Below are 16,698 nucleotides of genomic sequence, written 5' to 3'. Positions count from 1 at the left end.
CCTGTAACTGGGGAATACAGAGGTGAGCGACAAACAGAGAGAGGCTGAAAGCGCATGGCAGAAAGCGCGAGTGAGAGAGTGCACGAGAGGTAGAGGAGGAGTGCAGACGGGAGGCAGCCAGCAATGCAAAGGCTGTGTCTTGATTAAGAGATGGAGGGAGGGAGGGAAAAGAGGGAGGAGGCAAAGAAAGGGACAGAGACAGAGAAAGCACATGGGAGACAGCAACGTCACTTTATGTCTGTGTGGCAGATTGAAGTTACAGAAAGTTAGCGCAAAACAAAACGGCGCTCGTTGCGGAGGCCATAAACTATGCGGCGAATGCCACTCTCAGCATTCAGGATCTGAACGCTGCTTTTGTGAGAGAAAAAGGAAGTAGAGCAGCTGAGAGGAAGGGCAAATCCCCATAGCTGCAGCTGCTGAGCAGGGAACACTGCAACAGCCAATCCGCAGCTGCGATGCAACCAGGCAAGGTGAATCGACCAATCAGGAGGAGCCTAATATATTGATCGTTAGTCTCCCCACCCTCTTTGTCATTGCATTGCTCCTTGGCTGAATCCGAAGGAGAGTGGCTCTCTTGCTTCCCTGGAGCATTAATGGGAAGGTTTTAAAGTATAGGCAATCGCTGCAGCGCCTCATCGGAGTCACAGGTGGGAGGAAGAAGGGAAAAGAAAGGAGAAGTGAATGGATCGTTGTTATCACATTCATTCAATGCGCGTGGCGATGTGGGAAGGTGCAAGGGTGGAGATTGAGAAGTGAAATACCGGGGGCGGTGCCACAGGGGGGATGTGAGTGGGTGTCTTGGGTGGGTCTGACAGCTGATATGTGGTCCCTTGAGAGAGAGAAAGAGACAGTGAAGAGTACAGTGAAGAATAATCAATGCTGTGATGACCAAGCACACTCGAAACCGATGCGGGAGGGAGGGATGGCTAAACAAATAAAAGGACGGGAAAATGAAAACAAATAATGCAGAGGTGAACGAGCAGACAGTGAAGGGATTAGAGGAGAGGTTAAGGCAGATATTATCTGTCCCTGTGTCTCACAGCGACAGACACAGACGACGGAGGAGGAGGGGGAGGGGGAGGGAGGGGGGGGGGGGGGGGGGCACGCAGACAGACGGTCCAGAAGGAGAGCAATGCGGTGAGCGGATGAGGGAGATCGGGAGAGAAAACGAGGGAGAGAGGATAGAAATTGAATTAATGACACCCACCTCCAGATACAAGAACAAAGGCACTAAATACAGCGCAACGTAACACCAGGCAAAGCAGAAAGTAGGTTTTACAGCAGGCTGACGTGAGCACACCCTCCCCCAATATCAGCCCTACAGTAAGATCGATGAAGACGCCCCCCCGGGGAACGCAGACCTGCATTGAGCTGTTTGTCAGCACTGAAGTTAGCACATCTCTGTCTCAGAGCAGCATGGTACCTCAGCCACACCTGCTTCCTGTATTCACAGTGAAAGGCCAATTATCTCATTTATATGTAAGCAGGTGAACGGAGAGGTGATCCGTGAAGAGAACATGTGGCCGTGACGTCAACCGCTGTCTAATTCCCTCCACAGACCTTAATATGTAGTACAAGTGTTGCCCTCCCAACGATTGCAAATCCCCCTCGCAATGATAATCAGCGTTATTTCCCAAATGATTTTTATCTTCGCGGCTTGCAAAGCCTGTTATAAATATAGTTGTCTCGAACTGATTATACAATGTGATGAAGTAAATTATTAATGAAAAGTAGACCGACAAAACGCAATCTGACTGGTTGGTGTAGGTCTGGCCTAGTTATTACAAGCTGCATTTACTGTACAGGCATAAAAGCAGATAACACTAAAAGAAAGGCATACTGTTTCATCTAAGGACGACTGAATGAAAAGTGAAAAAGCAAGACAAAAGTGTTGGGAAAGCAAGGTTACTTGTAAAGTTAGACTAGGTAAAGAGCAGTCAAGATATTCCATTGAAAAAGTTGTAATTTACAAACAATTTATGAATTGTTCACAAGATCAATAATCAATAAAAATTGTGATTTTAATTTTAAGTGAGCGTTAGATTATGACAAAAGTAATCTAAATGAAAAAATAGGGTAAATGAGCATTTACAGTTAAAAATATAATATCAGCTACCAATATTTAAAATAAAAACTCTATTGAAGGCCGATAACCGATTTTGTACTGATATATCATGCATCCCCAATGATACCAGGGACTGTAATCAGTTAATGTATGTTTCATAAACCATCTGAACGATGCAAAAAGGAATCAGAATATGAACTGCCTCAGCTTGCTCGCAGGCTGAGCATGCAATACAATGTGACATTAAAAACAGCAATGCAGCATTTTAATGCACATTGGAAAAACTAGCTTGTTAAATTGAAAAGCTACACTATTGTGAAAAGAGCTAGTAACACACTACTGAAAAATATATAGGCTAGATTTAGATTAGATGCATCTAAACTTGCATTGAACCTGTAAATGGATTTAAAAAATAATGATAGAAAAGGTCTTAAAACCCTAAACCCCATAATTTGTAATTGCACAGACAAGAAGACAAATAACCGTGTGCTCGATACTAATAACGTCAGCTATATGTAGTACAATTGTTATACAGGCTAGTGTAAGTGCTGGCTGTGTAGTCGGTTTACTTTGATGTTCTCTACAGCAGAAAGACGGCAGGGCGGAGGATATACAGCACAGTACACGTGTGTGAGTGTTTCTGGCGCAGATCTACAAAGGAGGCTGTAAATATCAGAAGTGTGGAGGTGGCGAGTGTGTATTGTTTCTACAAGGTCACCGAGCTGTATACACATCGCACTTGTAGCAGTGTCCTTCAGACACCGCATGTGGCCATGTACACAAGAATCAAGTCAATAACTGGAATGTATAGCAGAAGACTGGGCGTTTGAGAAACAGATCTTTCATCCAAACCTGGCTACAATTTCTATGTTTGAAGCAGTCTCAGTCTGAGAAGTCAACAAAACCACCTACTGTCTGTCTGTGAGAAATAACATTATTCCTGCTAAATTAAACACTATATGCTTTAAGTCAGCATGAAATGAAAATTCACCTTATTTATTTTGTAAATCCATGGTATTGAGAAAAAAAGGTACAAAAGCCGTCACCAGGACGGTACCTTTTCCTTTGTACCTAAAGAGCTCATATTAGTACCTTAAAGGTACATATTGGTACCAACAGTTTTTTTTCTTTTTCAACTGTGACTGTTGATGAATGCTGGACTTCTTCATCATAAGCCGCCCCTCCACAATCCAATCAACAACCGATGGATAGAACCAAGTCCTTGCTCTACATTTTTTTCTTATTCTCTAATAAATTTTACTCGGATGTACGTCCCAATACGGACGAAAAGATCTGTCGTTACATCTGTTTCATTGTGACTTTAAAGGAATTGTTCATCCAAAATTAAAATTCTGTCAATTTATTTAACCCTCATTACCTTCATTTTCTTCCAACCCTGTGTGACTTTTTTTCTCCTGTGGAACATACAAGCATGTTGTAATGAAAGTCAATGGGGTCCAAAACAACATCAGATCCTATTGACTTTCCTTTTACGGACCAAAAAACAAAATACAAAAACAAAATTTCTCAAAATATCTGCTTTTTGTATACCACAGAGAAGAAGATGATTTTTTTTTACTCGCCCTCGTTTGTGGGTAAACTTCGTTACTATGCTTTAAAAAACAGAAACCCAGTCTCCAGAATTCGTTGTCTATTCGAGACACACTTGCTGAATGAGCTAATCTTAGATCTTGGAATGATCGATTATACAGATCAATATGACAACAGCTGCCCTAGGTAAAATAATTACAGGGATCACTAGAGTAAACATTGTTTAGTGTTCATTTGAGGTCTATTTTAACCATTTTCAAAAAAGCCTTTCACTGTAACTCATGTCATGTACTAGGAATATTAATTAAATTGAGCTAAACAAACAGACTACAATGTGGAAAAAAACTGCCGACCAATATATTTTAATAGCCAACACAAATCTCATGGCTTGATGAAGCAACATTCTGCAGACGTGTCTTTTTTTCAGGTCCCAACGGAGTGCAACATTTTGCTTATGTAAATAATCCAAAGGCCACAGGGCCTTTTGAACATTTTATTTTTCATGGAAGCTCAGTCTTTGGGACATGGCTAATGTGTGAATAGGGAAAATAGAGCAATGCGGCTGCATAATCACGACTAAAGCTGACCTTGAAATGCTGGGAAGGTGATGATGGGCAAACAGGCGCAGCATTCAAATGATAAGCATTTTCTATACGGGTTGCTGTCACTGTCACTCTGACAGTCAGTGGCACAGAGTTCCCAAATAAGCCCAGAAAAGCAAGTGAACGAACTACATCGGAATGATATGCAGAACCAACGCATGATTGAATCTGGTTCTCTGCCTCTCTGCCTCTGCCATACTCGTCCGCAGAGACGGCAGTGGGAGTGCGAGGGTCAGTTGGCAGAGGTCAAGGCAGGAAAGAGAGGAGTCTGCTGTTCCAACGCACTGCAGCGCTCAGCAGCACTGGAGCGCCACAACATAACCTTCATACCACAGAGCTGACGCATACAAGGCCAGCCCAGCATGACCAGCACATACTGCAGCTCCACCAGCACAGCACATGCTCCCCACATGCATTCTGCCTGCTGCAGCTTGCACTGCAGCATTTCTCACGGTAAAGTGAGAGTTCAGTAGCTCAAAGTTAACCTTTGTATTCCTTCTTAGTGACAGCAATCATTTACATCATTTACTCACAATCATGTTGTTGCAAACTTGTACGACTTACTTCTGTGGAAAATAATCGAATCTTTTGTCAATGGTGACCAAAACTGTTTGGTTACCAACATTCTTCAAAATATCTTTTCTGTTCCGCAGAAGAAAGAAAATCATAAAATTTTGGAACTACATGAGGCTAATGCAGACAGACTTTTCATCTATGGGTGAACTATGCCTTTAAATGTCTCTTTTGCACTTCTTATCTTGCCGAGGTGAAATCACAGAGAAACGAAACTGAACCCACATGTATTCTCAGAAATAGAGTCATGCTTTGGGGAATTTGAGATTTTAACAAGGTTTGCTGTTTTAATATGATTTCAAATAGCTGTTTATTCATTATTTACTGTTCTTGTAGTTCATCCAAAAATGGAAATAATGGTATTATTTTCTCACCTTCGTGTTGTTCAATCCTGATTTTCCAAGCTTCTACATGAGAAAAGGCAGCATAAAGTATCATAAAAGAGGTCCATACAGCTTTGTGTGAGGAACAGAACAAAATTTCAGTCATCGTTCACTGGAAATATTGACAGTCATAAGTCTTCTTGGTGTTTTCATGAGAGAGCTATAGGGATGTCCGATTCATGAGCAAATTATTATTTTAAGTCAGATCTTTTCAACAAATTGAGTGATTTGGTTTACAAAACCGGACAAGTTCACAAGACCATTCTCGAGACTCAATGATCTGGTTGCAATGGTTCAACGTCCACTGGAGTGGAAGAATATCAGTAAATAACAAATTTCACTCTGTCAATTTCAAGCTATCATATGGCTTTATTGAATTTTAGTGCGCAAGTGTATTACATTGTGCTTTTTTTGTTGTTGTCATTTTAGAGCTTGATGGCCTCGTGAGGTAACCTACTCGTGAGAATGAGTAAATGGCAGAATTCTCCCTTTTTTTTGGTGGACTGTTCCTTTTAGAAGAGTTTTAATGAGTAGAAATGGCTGCATACTTGTGTAATATTTTACTCTTCTTAAAAGGATAGTTCACCCAAAAAAGATTTGTTCATGAATCAGACTGATCTGGGTTTTCAAGACTGAATTATCTGGTCACAGTGGTTTTTAGTCCACTGGAGTAAATGAAAATCATCATCAAAGATATCATATAGTTTAACTGAATTATAGTGCTCGATTCCTATGGACGACTTTCATGAAATTGTCATTTTTGAAAATGACAGCCTCAGTTATCCTTCAAATGCACTTTTTGTGTTCCTTCATTTGAAGGGTTAGTTCACCCTAAAATAAAATAATAAAAAAATGTTCTATAAAATGTCTATATAATGCAAGTGAATAGCGACCAGCATCAAGCTTTTTTTAAAAGACGCAAAAAGATTCCAAGTTTTCCAAGTAATTTATGACTACATTTTCATTTTAGGGTGAAATATCCCTTTAAGAAGAGTTTCAATCAGTATAAGATGGCTGCATACTTCTTTAAATGATTGAATCGTATGAATAGACACACTGTCCTGGCCATTACAGGGAACAAACTGTCTGAATGACATTTAAAGGACAAGGCTGATCAGTGCAGAGAATCTGATGCAGAAGTATGACCCAAATGTAACCGATATTAAGCCATGTGCGTACTTCCCTTAATGAAAGGAAGCAATGCAAAAATACATGGACACATAGTTCTCTGTTCCTCAGAGCCAGAACTGCAGCATTCACTAAAAAAAAAACCCACAGAAATGGACAGTTCTGACAGCCTAGGTGGAGACATGCTAGGTCTGACATGGTGGAGAGAAGTCTTGAGAATCAAGAGCTTGTGAGACGGGACTGGGAGAGGAGAAAAGCCCCCAGCCACAGGGAAAAATAATTAGGTTAAGTATATATAATCCTTTCAGCCTATTACAGCCCCACTGCCTCCATTCATAAAAACATGCAGGCTGCCTGAGCTCCCTCAAAAACTCACAGCAAGGACAGAGACACGTACAGCGCTCTGGAGAGCACAAACAAACTCTAAAATCATAGGCTTAAAGCAACATGACACATTACAACAGGCTGAGCCTCTTCCCCTCTGCCCAGCTCAGTGTAATGTAGCAACAACAAACTGGAGAAACGAAACCACTATGAAGAGCAAGTGCAGGATCAAATACATCATTTTATGCAATTATAAACATCACAAGGCGTTCAAAAGCAGGTCAACTATTTTAAATTAAGCGCAGACTTGCCAAAGCCTCATTTGCGTTTGTGCAAATGCACCCAAATGATAATTAGTTGGACAAATGGTGCATTGCACTTTACAGAATAGTGGTTAGAAGCTCATTTGTGAGTAACACAATCTGAGCATGTCATAACCTACTTGCGAAAAGAGGGCAGTGGCCATATTTATAGAACGCAATAGTCTAGTTCTTATAGATTCAGTAGATAGAGAAACGATATTTACAGCAAGCTAGCTAAATACGACAGCTCAATCAATATTATAGTCGCTCAATGTTTGATCATGTGTTGCTTTATCAGCCCAGGACCACGTTTTATTGCCATTTCAAAGCATATGGCATAAACTACCATGTTTGGTCCAGCAAAGCGGGAGAGGGGAAATGAGGACATGTGTACAGTAACACTACTCTCTGTTCTTATCATTAATTTTATAGGGAGAATGAAAGCGAGAGCAAAGTCCACGGCATCAGTGGCAAACATGCCTGAACCTGTGGTGCAGTTTCAGCACATGCGGCAATATGCGGATATGAGGTGCTAACGTAAGACTGAGAACGTGAGCATGTGGGACCATCAAGTAGGGGTGGGCGATATGGCAAAAATATCATAGATTGTTTTTCAGGAAGATCATGCATTTTATTTTCTAGATTTTATCACAATTTTTTTTCATATTGGTTTTAATATGTCACTGAGCAGCAAAGCAGAACTAATTTGCCTATTTGAAAAACATTTTTTATTTTTGTTATTAAAAATAAGAACAAAGAAGCAAATTACAAATATTAGGACAAATACAATATACTTATTAAAGCTACTGAAGTTATTCAGTGAAGAGCAGTAAGACATTTTTTTCTGTCTTTTTTTGATTAACATTAATGATAAATGGAGGCAAGTATATTAGACTGCTGTCACTTTAAGACCCCATGCTGGATCAAATATACAGACACACATCCGGTTTTCTCCCAACTGTTTATGTTCACTTAAAGGCACAATATGTAGGTTTATTCTGTCATTATTCACCCTCATGTATTTCTAAACCAGTAAGACTTTTGTTCATTTTCGGAACACAAATGAAGATCTTTCTGATGAAATCTGTCCCTCCATTGACAGTGTACGCTAGACTACGCAAAGTCTTAATTCAATCTGTTCATCATATAAAGGGATCGTGTCTTTTCAGAAAATTTGGACCAAACTGCTCAATTTTACAATCTCTTTATGACCATTTTGAAGCATCAAAATGGTAGTTGCGTAGACTGTCAATGGAGGGACAAGAAAGCTCTCAGATTTCATCAAAAAGATCTTCATTTGCGCTCCGAAGATTCCAAAGAGGTTTGGAACGACATGAGGGTGTAATTAATGACAGAATTTTTATTTTTGGGTGAACTAACCCTTTAAGACTGAACTGACTTTGTTAATGTAAACCCTGTGTGTAATTGACAGTTTAAGCACAATAAGACGCGAAAGAGAACTTAGTTCAGTTCTCACATGCTGTTTGACAGGCTTTTAGTGCATGCGCTTCGGGTGTTCGCGCTCAGAAAAGCATTTGTCAGAACAGTGTGCAAAAAAAAATGTTTAACTGGTAAGGCTTTAAAATGCATGCAAATAATACACTTGTGTGATTGCAAAGAACTGCAATGTCACATGAGCGGTGAGCGTAACCCTACCACTGGGTTGCTAATCATGTGATGTGAATGTACGTCGCTTGATTTGTACAGTATGTTGGCACAAGGGTGCCTCGCCAGAACTGCAACTGTCAGAATGTGCACTGTAGCACGATACTACGATATTTCTTCAAAAGCAGATCGTGGAGACATTTTAATCGCTCACAATCTAAAATCATGACATCGGACAGACGCGCACACGTACCATCAGGGGGCTTCTAATATTTTATTCCCTATCTGTTCCCTACGAGGTAAAAACCATAAGGAGGGTTACTGGCAGCTCACCTGATTTAACCCCAAACCTCTGAGAAGGATTTAGCTCTCGTTTTCTCTCGTCTATGGCTACCTGACCACTTGTGACCACTGGGAACTAATGGAGCTTGTCGTCAGACAGCGTTCTGAGTCTGTGTACGGCGTATGTGGGTCTAGTTCTAATTTAAACCAGGAAGTGCAGGATAAACAGACCCCTCAGGGAGAAGGAGGGTACGTGCTATGTATTGGCCTGGTATTACCACAAAAATATATGACTTGTCAGCCATGTGAAGACCTTTAAATCGCAGACATAACTAAAGGGCAGCGATGCCACTGAAGTCTGACAGACACCAGCCCTCTAAAGCAGCAGGACTCCTCTGACCTGACCTTTGACAGTGCACATCACAAGGTGTGAAATCAAACAGAATATCAACTGCCACTCACACGACTGCAGGTGCGCAACTGTATTGTCATGCATGTATTATTTATTTGATATTCTTCGCACAAAATCTGTAGCCAAGATAGATTTTAACATTTTTTATATGAAGCAAGTCCTAAGTGCAGTGCAACAACTGGCAGTTTCAGGGACACGGTTGTCCAGACCTCCCCAGCCCTGCTGTTTTAATTTCTGCACAGGTCAATAAAACACTCAATTTTCAATGGAACATGTCATGGCTATACTTCTTAATGTACAAATGTCTCGTCCCAAAAAATCTTCTTGAAATTTGAATATGGCACAACTGTGAAATGTACAAAGAACTATATCTAGCCAGTGAAATATTTTATAAATACAAACTATGATAAATGGTAATATTTTACAATAACATTCAATTGGTTTACATTTATTAATGCATTAGATATAATGAACAATGGATTTTTTTTTTTTGCATTTATTTATCCAAGTTCATGTTAATTCATATGCGAATTCATATTAGTTTACAATACATTAATGTTGAATCAATACAACTTTAATGTTCAAAATAAATGAGTGTAAAACATTAATAATGTAAAATTGCTAAATTTTCATGTTAACTACTGCGTTGGCTAATGTCAACATTTACAACATTATTATAAAGTGTTATACATCTATCTAGGTGCTAACACATTGTAGATATTGAAGAAATGTCCATGATTTTTAATAACTTATTAATTTCCCGAGGGACTATCGGAACCCTGTATACTAAACCGTTACCATAAACAGGCTTGACCGTGCAAAATAAAGGTCATCAGACTCAACAATGTGTTGTAGAAGGAATGCTTAGCTATACATTCAAGCCTGGACAACAAAATAAACTACAGCATTCGGCTTTGGCCAGTTGTCTGTGCTGGCAAATGCCCGATGATGTTAAGGGTAAGCGGGACAAAGGACATTTAACTTCAACCACACCAAGATACAAAACCACCCACACAAGTTCCAGTCCCACCTTTTACATGTTCCAGGAAATCAAGGACAAATTCAGCTCCAACCGTGGGTGAATACCTTATGGTTGGGACTACATCCAGCTCTGGCCATGAAAAATTGAAATGTCAGCATGACAGCATTACTTGTTTGAGATGCCAGACACAAATACAGCATCAGAAAAGACATACAGCCCACTGCACCTGACTATTGCAGGGGCTCATAACATGTGAGCAGAGTTTGAGCTCCATCCAACCAGTTTACAAACTAGGTGCTGTTCAGGGCACCACAGTCCACAGCACTGATGGAAAGCTCAACAGCTGTCAGCAAGTGTATGATCAATGCTCGACACCGAAATGCATTACGGACGTTTTATTACAAGTGACAGCTTTTGCGGTAAGGTCAAATGATAGACTTGGCTACTAAGAATATGGAGAAAGTAAAATTTTTGTTTTATGCGTCACGGTGCGAAAAGGCCATGTGCGCAAAAGCAAGGTTAGAGATGGAGACCCATAAACGAGCCAGCGTCAGTCGTGACAGCGAGTAATGCATTAACGTTACACCCATCGCATTTGCAATAACATGTGCGGCAAGACTGGATACAGAATATGAAATATTAGTCTTTATGAAAGCAGATGACTCACCTGTGTAGACGGCGCGCGACTAGAGCTCGGATGACATCAAATGCAGCGCAAAGCGAAATAAAGATTTGTCAATAGCTACGTCACGATCACTGGCTGATGTGAGGCGCGCGCTTTGGTTGCAAAAGTTCCCGCGTTTAACCGAGAGCTTTCGATCGCGCAGTTTGCAGCTTAAAGCCTCGTAAAATGACCAGCGGCTGCGGGGTGTTTCGAGTTGAACAACGAAGCTAGCGATGGGGAAGCGTGAAGCGAACTTGCTAGCTGCTGCTAGGCAGAAGACGAGACGAGGGAGGGCAGAAGGGAGGAGTAGAGCGAAAGTGTGCACTACGTGCATTCCCATGTATTGCCTCCATTTTAGGGGGATTCCCATTCGACCTCAGTGCTAACTGCGCCTCATCTATATGAGGACACCTATAATGAGAAATATTTCACGCAAAGCCTTAAGGAAAAGTGGATTTAATGCATTTGATGTCGTACAGTACAGCAGCTATATTTAGACAAGAAAGCAACGGTTACTTTGCTTGTGAGTAACGGGTGTTTAAAGGTACACTCAACATTTTTTTAAACTAAGAAACTTTGCATAAAGAAATGAATATTACTTTTAATATTATCAAAAAATATGTATAACTCGCATGAAATAGTCCCCCAAAAAAGTCTTCTAGAAAAGACCGATTTATTGTACATAGAGCAGGTCATCACATGACGTACAATTAACCAATTAAGGATAAATGTTATTTTATATAATTGATAAATACATTCATGGGCCTGGGTCAATGGGATAGTGTGGAAAGATGGTATGTATACAGATGTGCATGATCCAAACAAAATGAGTATAACTGGAAATATAAGGGGCAATATTCACAGAAGAGTGAATTAGTGAATTGCAGCAGCCAGCACAAACCACTAGCGACAAGCAAAAACAAATTGTGGGATTTAAACAGCAGAAGTTAGTGAGCTTTATAGCCTAATTACAGGCAGAAAGATGTCAGTATACACTTTAAAATGTGTATTGTGATATAGGACACCTAATGTAGGCCTACTACAGATCGAATGTGTTTATACATGTAAGCTTCCATTCAAAGCAATGGGTGTTACTTTGGCTCCATCTGCTGTAAAGAAAAAAAAAAGGCAAAAATGAAGACTCGCCCTTCTAGATCAAGTGCAACTAGACGCAAGCAATTTTGATTATTATAAAAAAAATATTTATTTGTACTCACAAATGTTATTCATTTTCCAGCAGAGCAATCTGCGTTCCTCAGTACAACCTATGGTGTGGTATAAAGATGAAGTAATTCACAAAGTTTTTTATTTTATTTTGATGTACCATGAGCCATCCCATATCATGTGATCCTATTAGCAAACATATAAATAAAAGGAATGAGAAAGAAATACATTTCATATAAAACATCTTAAATCAAAAAATAACCCAAAAGACAATTGCTGGACATCTTCAACAAAAGGCAACATATGTGCATGGGATTGTGACTGTTGAGGACACTTAAAAAAAAATAAAAAAAAAGGCAATATTTTGAAATCTTGCATTACTGGTATGCAAATAAAAATGGGTTTGCTACCAGCTTCTTCCTCGGAACAGCAAGATCAGAAAATGTTTCATTCCATTCTTTGGCTTTAACGATAAGTTTTTAAGCTATGTATTTGCTTTTCCTCCATAGTGATTTTCAGTACATTAATTGCAGAGACGATCTACCTGCAACCTTGAGTCATAATGCCCTCTCTCAAGGGCAGAGTGGGGATGGGACTCTGGATTTTAGCATCTCTTCAGTTCACAAGTCACGAGAGAGGTCAGGCAGCAAGACGATAATTTAAAATATGATACTTGACAGTGAACTGGTGCTATGAATCAATATATATATATATGGGAATTATGATGTGCGTTACACAAAATTCATGTGTCACAAAAAGAGCAACCCGCAATTAACAAACCCGTACGTGCTAATATTTAGCAGTGATTTGGGCTAAAAGGATTATAGGTACCCCATAGTAATAAAATGGATTCACCATTTTCTAATCCATTATTGAGTTCAACCCCCTTCCCAAATAGCTGTTGGCTACCGCCACTGCTCCACATTTTCTAAATAGTCCAATATGGTTTCATTGTCATCCTCCTCTAACCAGTTGTCCTCCACCTGTCCCTCTGTCTCACTCTCCAGCTTTTGTCCAGCATCCGCTTGATTTTCTTCTGAGAAAGCGGGATATTGTTCTGTCATTGATGGCTCCTTGGTGGGTTTAAAAACAGCTTTTCCAGTCACCCCCCACCAAGACTTCGCCTTGGCACGTAGCTTGCGTCTCTCCTGCAGGCGTCGCTGACGGGCCTCCCTGCGCTCCTTCTGTCTGGCGTACTGGAATCGCTGCAGGAAAAGGTCCCGCGCATACTCGTACAGCTCCACGTCCCACTGGTTCAGCTCTCGGATCCTTCGCTGAGTCTCTGGTTCCACCTCTACGCTCGCAGCGCGGGTGCCATTGAGCTGTGTGAATGGCGCGATGAAGGCCAGACGGAATGTTTGCTCGAAGAGGTACTGAGTCTTACGTTGATATTCTGTCAGACCAAAAAAGGCCATGTTTCGCAAGTTGCGTTTGGCACTTTCCAGTAGCATGACCCACCGCTGGCTCTCACTCATGATGGAGAGGTTATAGCAGCCCACCAGGCTGAGGTCGGCCAGCATACGGGTCTGTCTGTTGTTGGCCAGGTTGTAAGGACACGCCATGAATTCCTCCAACGAGCAGCCCGACCAGTCGTCACCAGTGTAACAGCTGGGCAGCTCGGTCAGGGTGGGTAAACGGCCATCACAGATGTGTTTAGAGGCCTTCCATGTGGCACCGCGTTGAACGTGCCTCCATTCGCTCAGGTACCGCCACACTGGATCCCTCAAGATCGTGATGTAGTAGTAGTTCCTACTACATGAGACAGGAAAGAGAAGAATTGATCAAATTAGGTTATCAAAAAAGTGGCCAAATGAGTTTAAACTAAAGCAAGTCAACTCTGTTGACTAAAAAAAAGAAACAAAATGAAATGTAATATTGCATATGAATCATTAAGTGGAGTAAAGCTGTCATATTTTGTGCATGTTCACAGTAACAGAATTATTCATGGCGTAGTTTCTGTTGGAGTGTGTCAGGGGAGCAATCTTGATGGAAAACGGAATGAATTATTGCTGGTTGACTGTAATTATGGGCATTTTAGCATAATGAGCAAATAAGAAGAATCATCTTTCAGCTCACATCCAGAACAGTTTCCATACGAATATCAATTAAGACTGGCTGGACAAATCCATTCAACAACAGCACAGAGAACGTCTCTGGTGAGCCTCAACTTTTTCATTACTTGAAAGCCAACAATGAGCCCATGGGATAATGATTTCATCTAATTGTGTCCATTTGAAAAACAGGCCTTTCATGCGTTTGTATCTATATACATCAGTCAATATTGTTGTATATTTAATAGTTCATTACCCCCTATTTTTCATTTAGCTTACATTTGCAGTTATCTAACGACAAGGCTTGATTATTGTAATTCCCTTTATATGACTTTTAATCATATCTGATTTGTGTAGTTTCTGGTCTTGCTGGTGTTTGTAATGTTATGTTGTACATTACTTTGGTCAACAATCGTTGTTTAATGCTTCTATATAAATAAAGTTGACATTAACTTAAAGTTAATATTTAAAAATACCAATAATGTAAAAAGTTGCATGTAATCTTTAGCAGATCTCAATTAAAATCCACACTGTACATTATTAAATTGAGATGCTCAAATTCACTTGTAAAACAATTTTAGTTTTTAGGGATTTTCGTTTAATTAGATAAAGGATAGATTTGTAATATCTGTCATTCATCAGTTATCAACCAAAACAACAATCGGTATCCAGGCTTTGGTGTCACATGAATGATCTTTCAGAAATCATTGTAATATGCTGATTGGTGCTCAAGAAATATTTGTTCTGCTCTGAACACAGTTTTTCTGCTAAACATTTTTGTGGAAACCGTGATACATTTTTCGATATTCTTTGGTGAATAGAAAGTTCAAAAGAACAGCATTTATTTGAAATAGAAATTTTGTAACATTAAGTGTCTTTAACACTTTTGATCAACTGAATTCGTCCTTGCCGAATAAAAGTATAAGTCTTTTTTTAAACAACTTTTTAACAGTAGTGTAGCTTTTAAAACAGTACCAACCTACTACGCTTAAGGCACTCAAAGCTTATTTATCAAAAGCAATGCCTCCCAGTGCAAACATTATCAAACACTGTTTATCCCATGCTAAGGGGAGTTTGTTTAAAGGACAAGCCTGAGAGAATGGCAGATGTTCTGGTGCCAGCAGGCTGTCTGCCCTCCAGGGTGTCTGAAAGGGTGAATGATTATGATGGGTCCCCTGTTGCAGGAATGCGCTGAATGAAAGCACTCTGGGGTTGAGTCTGACCTGTTGGAGGCCTTTTGTCTCCACATAATTGACTTGCTAAGAGGCTTCAGCCCGAACTGAACGAGAACAATATGAGGGGAAGGAGTGGAGAAGCACACCGTGACACCATACAACACAGAATACCATAACAAAAGAAATAAGTTTGTTTGTGAAGACGCGTTTTAGTCCATTATAGACACTAAAATCAGTTTATTACACATAAAAACCAATTAAACACTCACCTGGGAATCCCACGCCTCTCCTGAGACTCACGGTTGCTCATGTAAGAAGGCACGCAGTTAGTGAGCTCCGTCCAGTCCGCGTGCAGACCGCAGGTCCAGCCGGTGGAGAAGCGAGAGAACAGCCAGGTGTCCCGTTTGCCCGGCCGGTAGCAAGTACACTTCTTCTGGCCCGCATGGCACTCGCACGGCCTCTCCAGTTGGATGTTGCGGACCAGGTGACGCCCGAACGTGGTCCCCCCGGTTTTCTGAATGTGGAGGAACACTATAACATCGTCCCCCTTGATATTGAAATCAACAGCGCGATTAAGGTCTTTGGTGGTGAAATTAAAGCGAGGCACAAAGCGAACCAAAGCACCGTCTTCTGAGCTGTACGGATCTCCCGCACCGGCTCCGTTCATGCGATCCCCGGGCGCGCGACTCCCTAGTCTCGAGGACAATGATGCCAGGTGTAGCAACTGGCAGTCGGACGTAGGACATATGTATTGTAATACAATAACGCCGAAACACAGGACCATCAGCAGTGCGATGAGTCGGCGGCTGTAGTAGGATTTTTCATCCATCTTCTCTCTGGAAAAGTGAAAGCATTACTCAGTTGTGCGGTTCCCACCGCGTCGCGTCGGCCGGGAGGAATGTAGAACAAAACCTGCGACTCGAGCCTCAGCACATCCAAACATGAACATGCCCAGCGCTTTTTGTGGATGTTTGTCTGCTAGTATCGAACGTAATTAATGTCTACATGTTTCCACGAGGCTTACCCGTCCGTAGTTATATCGTATCGCTTTGAGATCTACAGATAACTTCTGCTGTTTACCTCAGCCACAATTTCGTACTCGCTCTTCCCCGTTCCCTCCGCACCCGCATTTCTCTCTTCACAATAAAAGTCCTCGTGAGGACAATTGTGAGAGAGAGGGGGAGGGGGGGGGGGGGGTGGGGGGGGGTTCGGGGGACAAATTCTATTTTTTTTACAAGTGGTTGTCTAGACATTTAATTTGCTAAAATGTCTCCTCTGATAAACAAACAATTTGTTTTATATTTGATATTATCGTTGTAAACTATCATCAACAAAAAACAACATTAAATACCTAAATAAATAGTGCTAAATTGTGGTTGTTATAACAAATCTTTGGGAAGTAGCTGCTTATATATTAATGTATTGCATATATGAA

The 16,698-nt window shown here is 40.8% G+C and overlaps 2 protein-coding genes across 8 annotated transcripts in view; both read right to left on the bottom strand.

The window, feature by feature from the left end:
* mbnl3 (muscleblind-like splicing regulator 3) overlaps window positions 1–11,177 on the bottom strand; it is a 41,478-nt gene extending 30,301 nt beyond the window's left edge. For 3 of the 6 annotated variants that reach the window (XM_056244315.1, XM_056244314.1, XM_056244319.1), the window contains exon 1: window positions 10,877–11,176. The gene's annotated coding sequence lies outside the window, so the exon portion shown is untranslated. Of the gene's footprint in view, window positions 1–10,876 lie in introns of all 6 variants that reach the window. The other 3 variants (XM_056244316.1, XM_056244318.1, XM_056244313.1) reach the window with 2 other exon arrangements.
* A 1,566-nt stretch (window positions 11,178–12,743) lies between these two features.
* On the bottom strand, window positions 12,744–16,392 carry hs6st2 (heparan sulfate 6-O-sulfotransferase 2). 2 transcript variants are annotated; one of them, XM_056244322.1, is made up of 2 exons: window positions 15,533–16,392; window positions 12,744–13,789 (listed from the first exon to the last, which is right to left on the bottom strand). In XM_056244322.1, the coding sequence occupies exons 1-2, from the start codon at window positions 16,090–16,092 to the stop codon at window positions 12,943–12,945; spliced, it is 1,407 nt and encodes a 468-aa protein (XP_056100297.1). In that variant the 5' UTR covers window positions 16,093–16,392; the 3' UTR covers window positions 12,744–12,942. The 2 variants fall into 2 exon arrangements, with proteins under 2 accessions (XP_056100297.1, XP_056100298.1); XM_056244323.1 differs by having other exon boundaries at window positions 12,744–13,786.
* Between the last annotated feature and the right edge of the window lie 306 nt (window positions 16,393–16,698).

This window comes from Rhinichthys klamathensis, unplaced genomic scaffold (assembly GCF_029890125.1).
Source record: "Rhinichthys klamathensis goyatoka isolate OS25496 unplaced genomic scaffold, OSU_Roscu_1.1 h1tg000960l_1, whole genome shotgun sequence".
Lineage (NCBI taxonomy): Eukaryota > Metazoa > Chordata > Actinopteri > Cypriniformes > Leuciscidae > Rhinichthys > Rhinichthys klamathensis.
The sequence above is the reverse complement of the archived record's forward strand: the minus strand, read 5'-3'. Positions and strand labels throughout refer to the sequence as shown.

Bases quoted from the DNA above. Each gene is read 5' to 3' on its own strand.
- hs6st2 (XM_056244322.1), bottom strand. From the start codon at position 16,092: ATGGATGAAAAATCCTACTACAGCCGCCGACTCATCGCACTGCTGATG. The intron at 13,790-15,532 runs GTGAGTGTTTAA...TGTCTCATGTAG, and splicing joins GAGAGGCGTGGGATTCCCAG to TAGGAACTACTACTACATCA.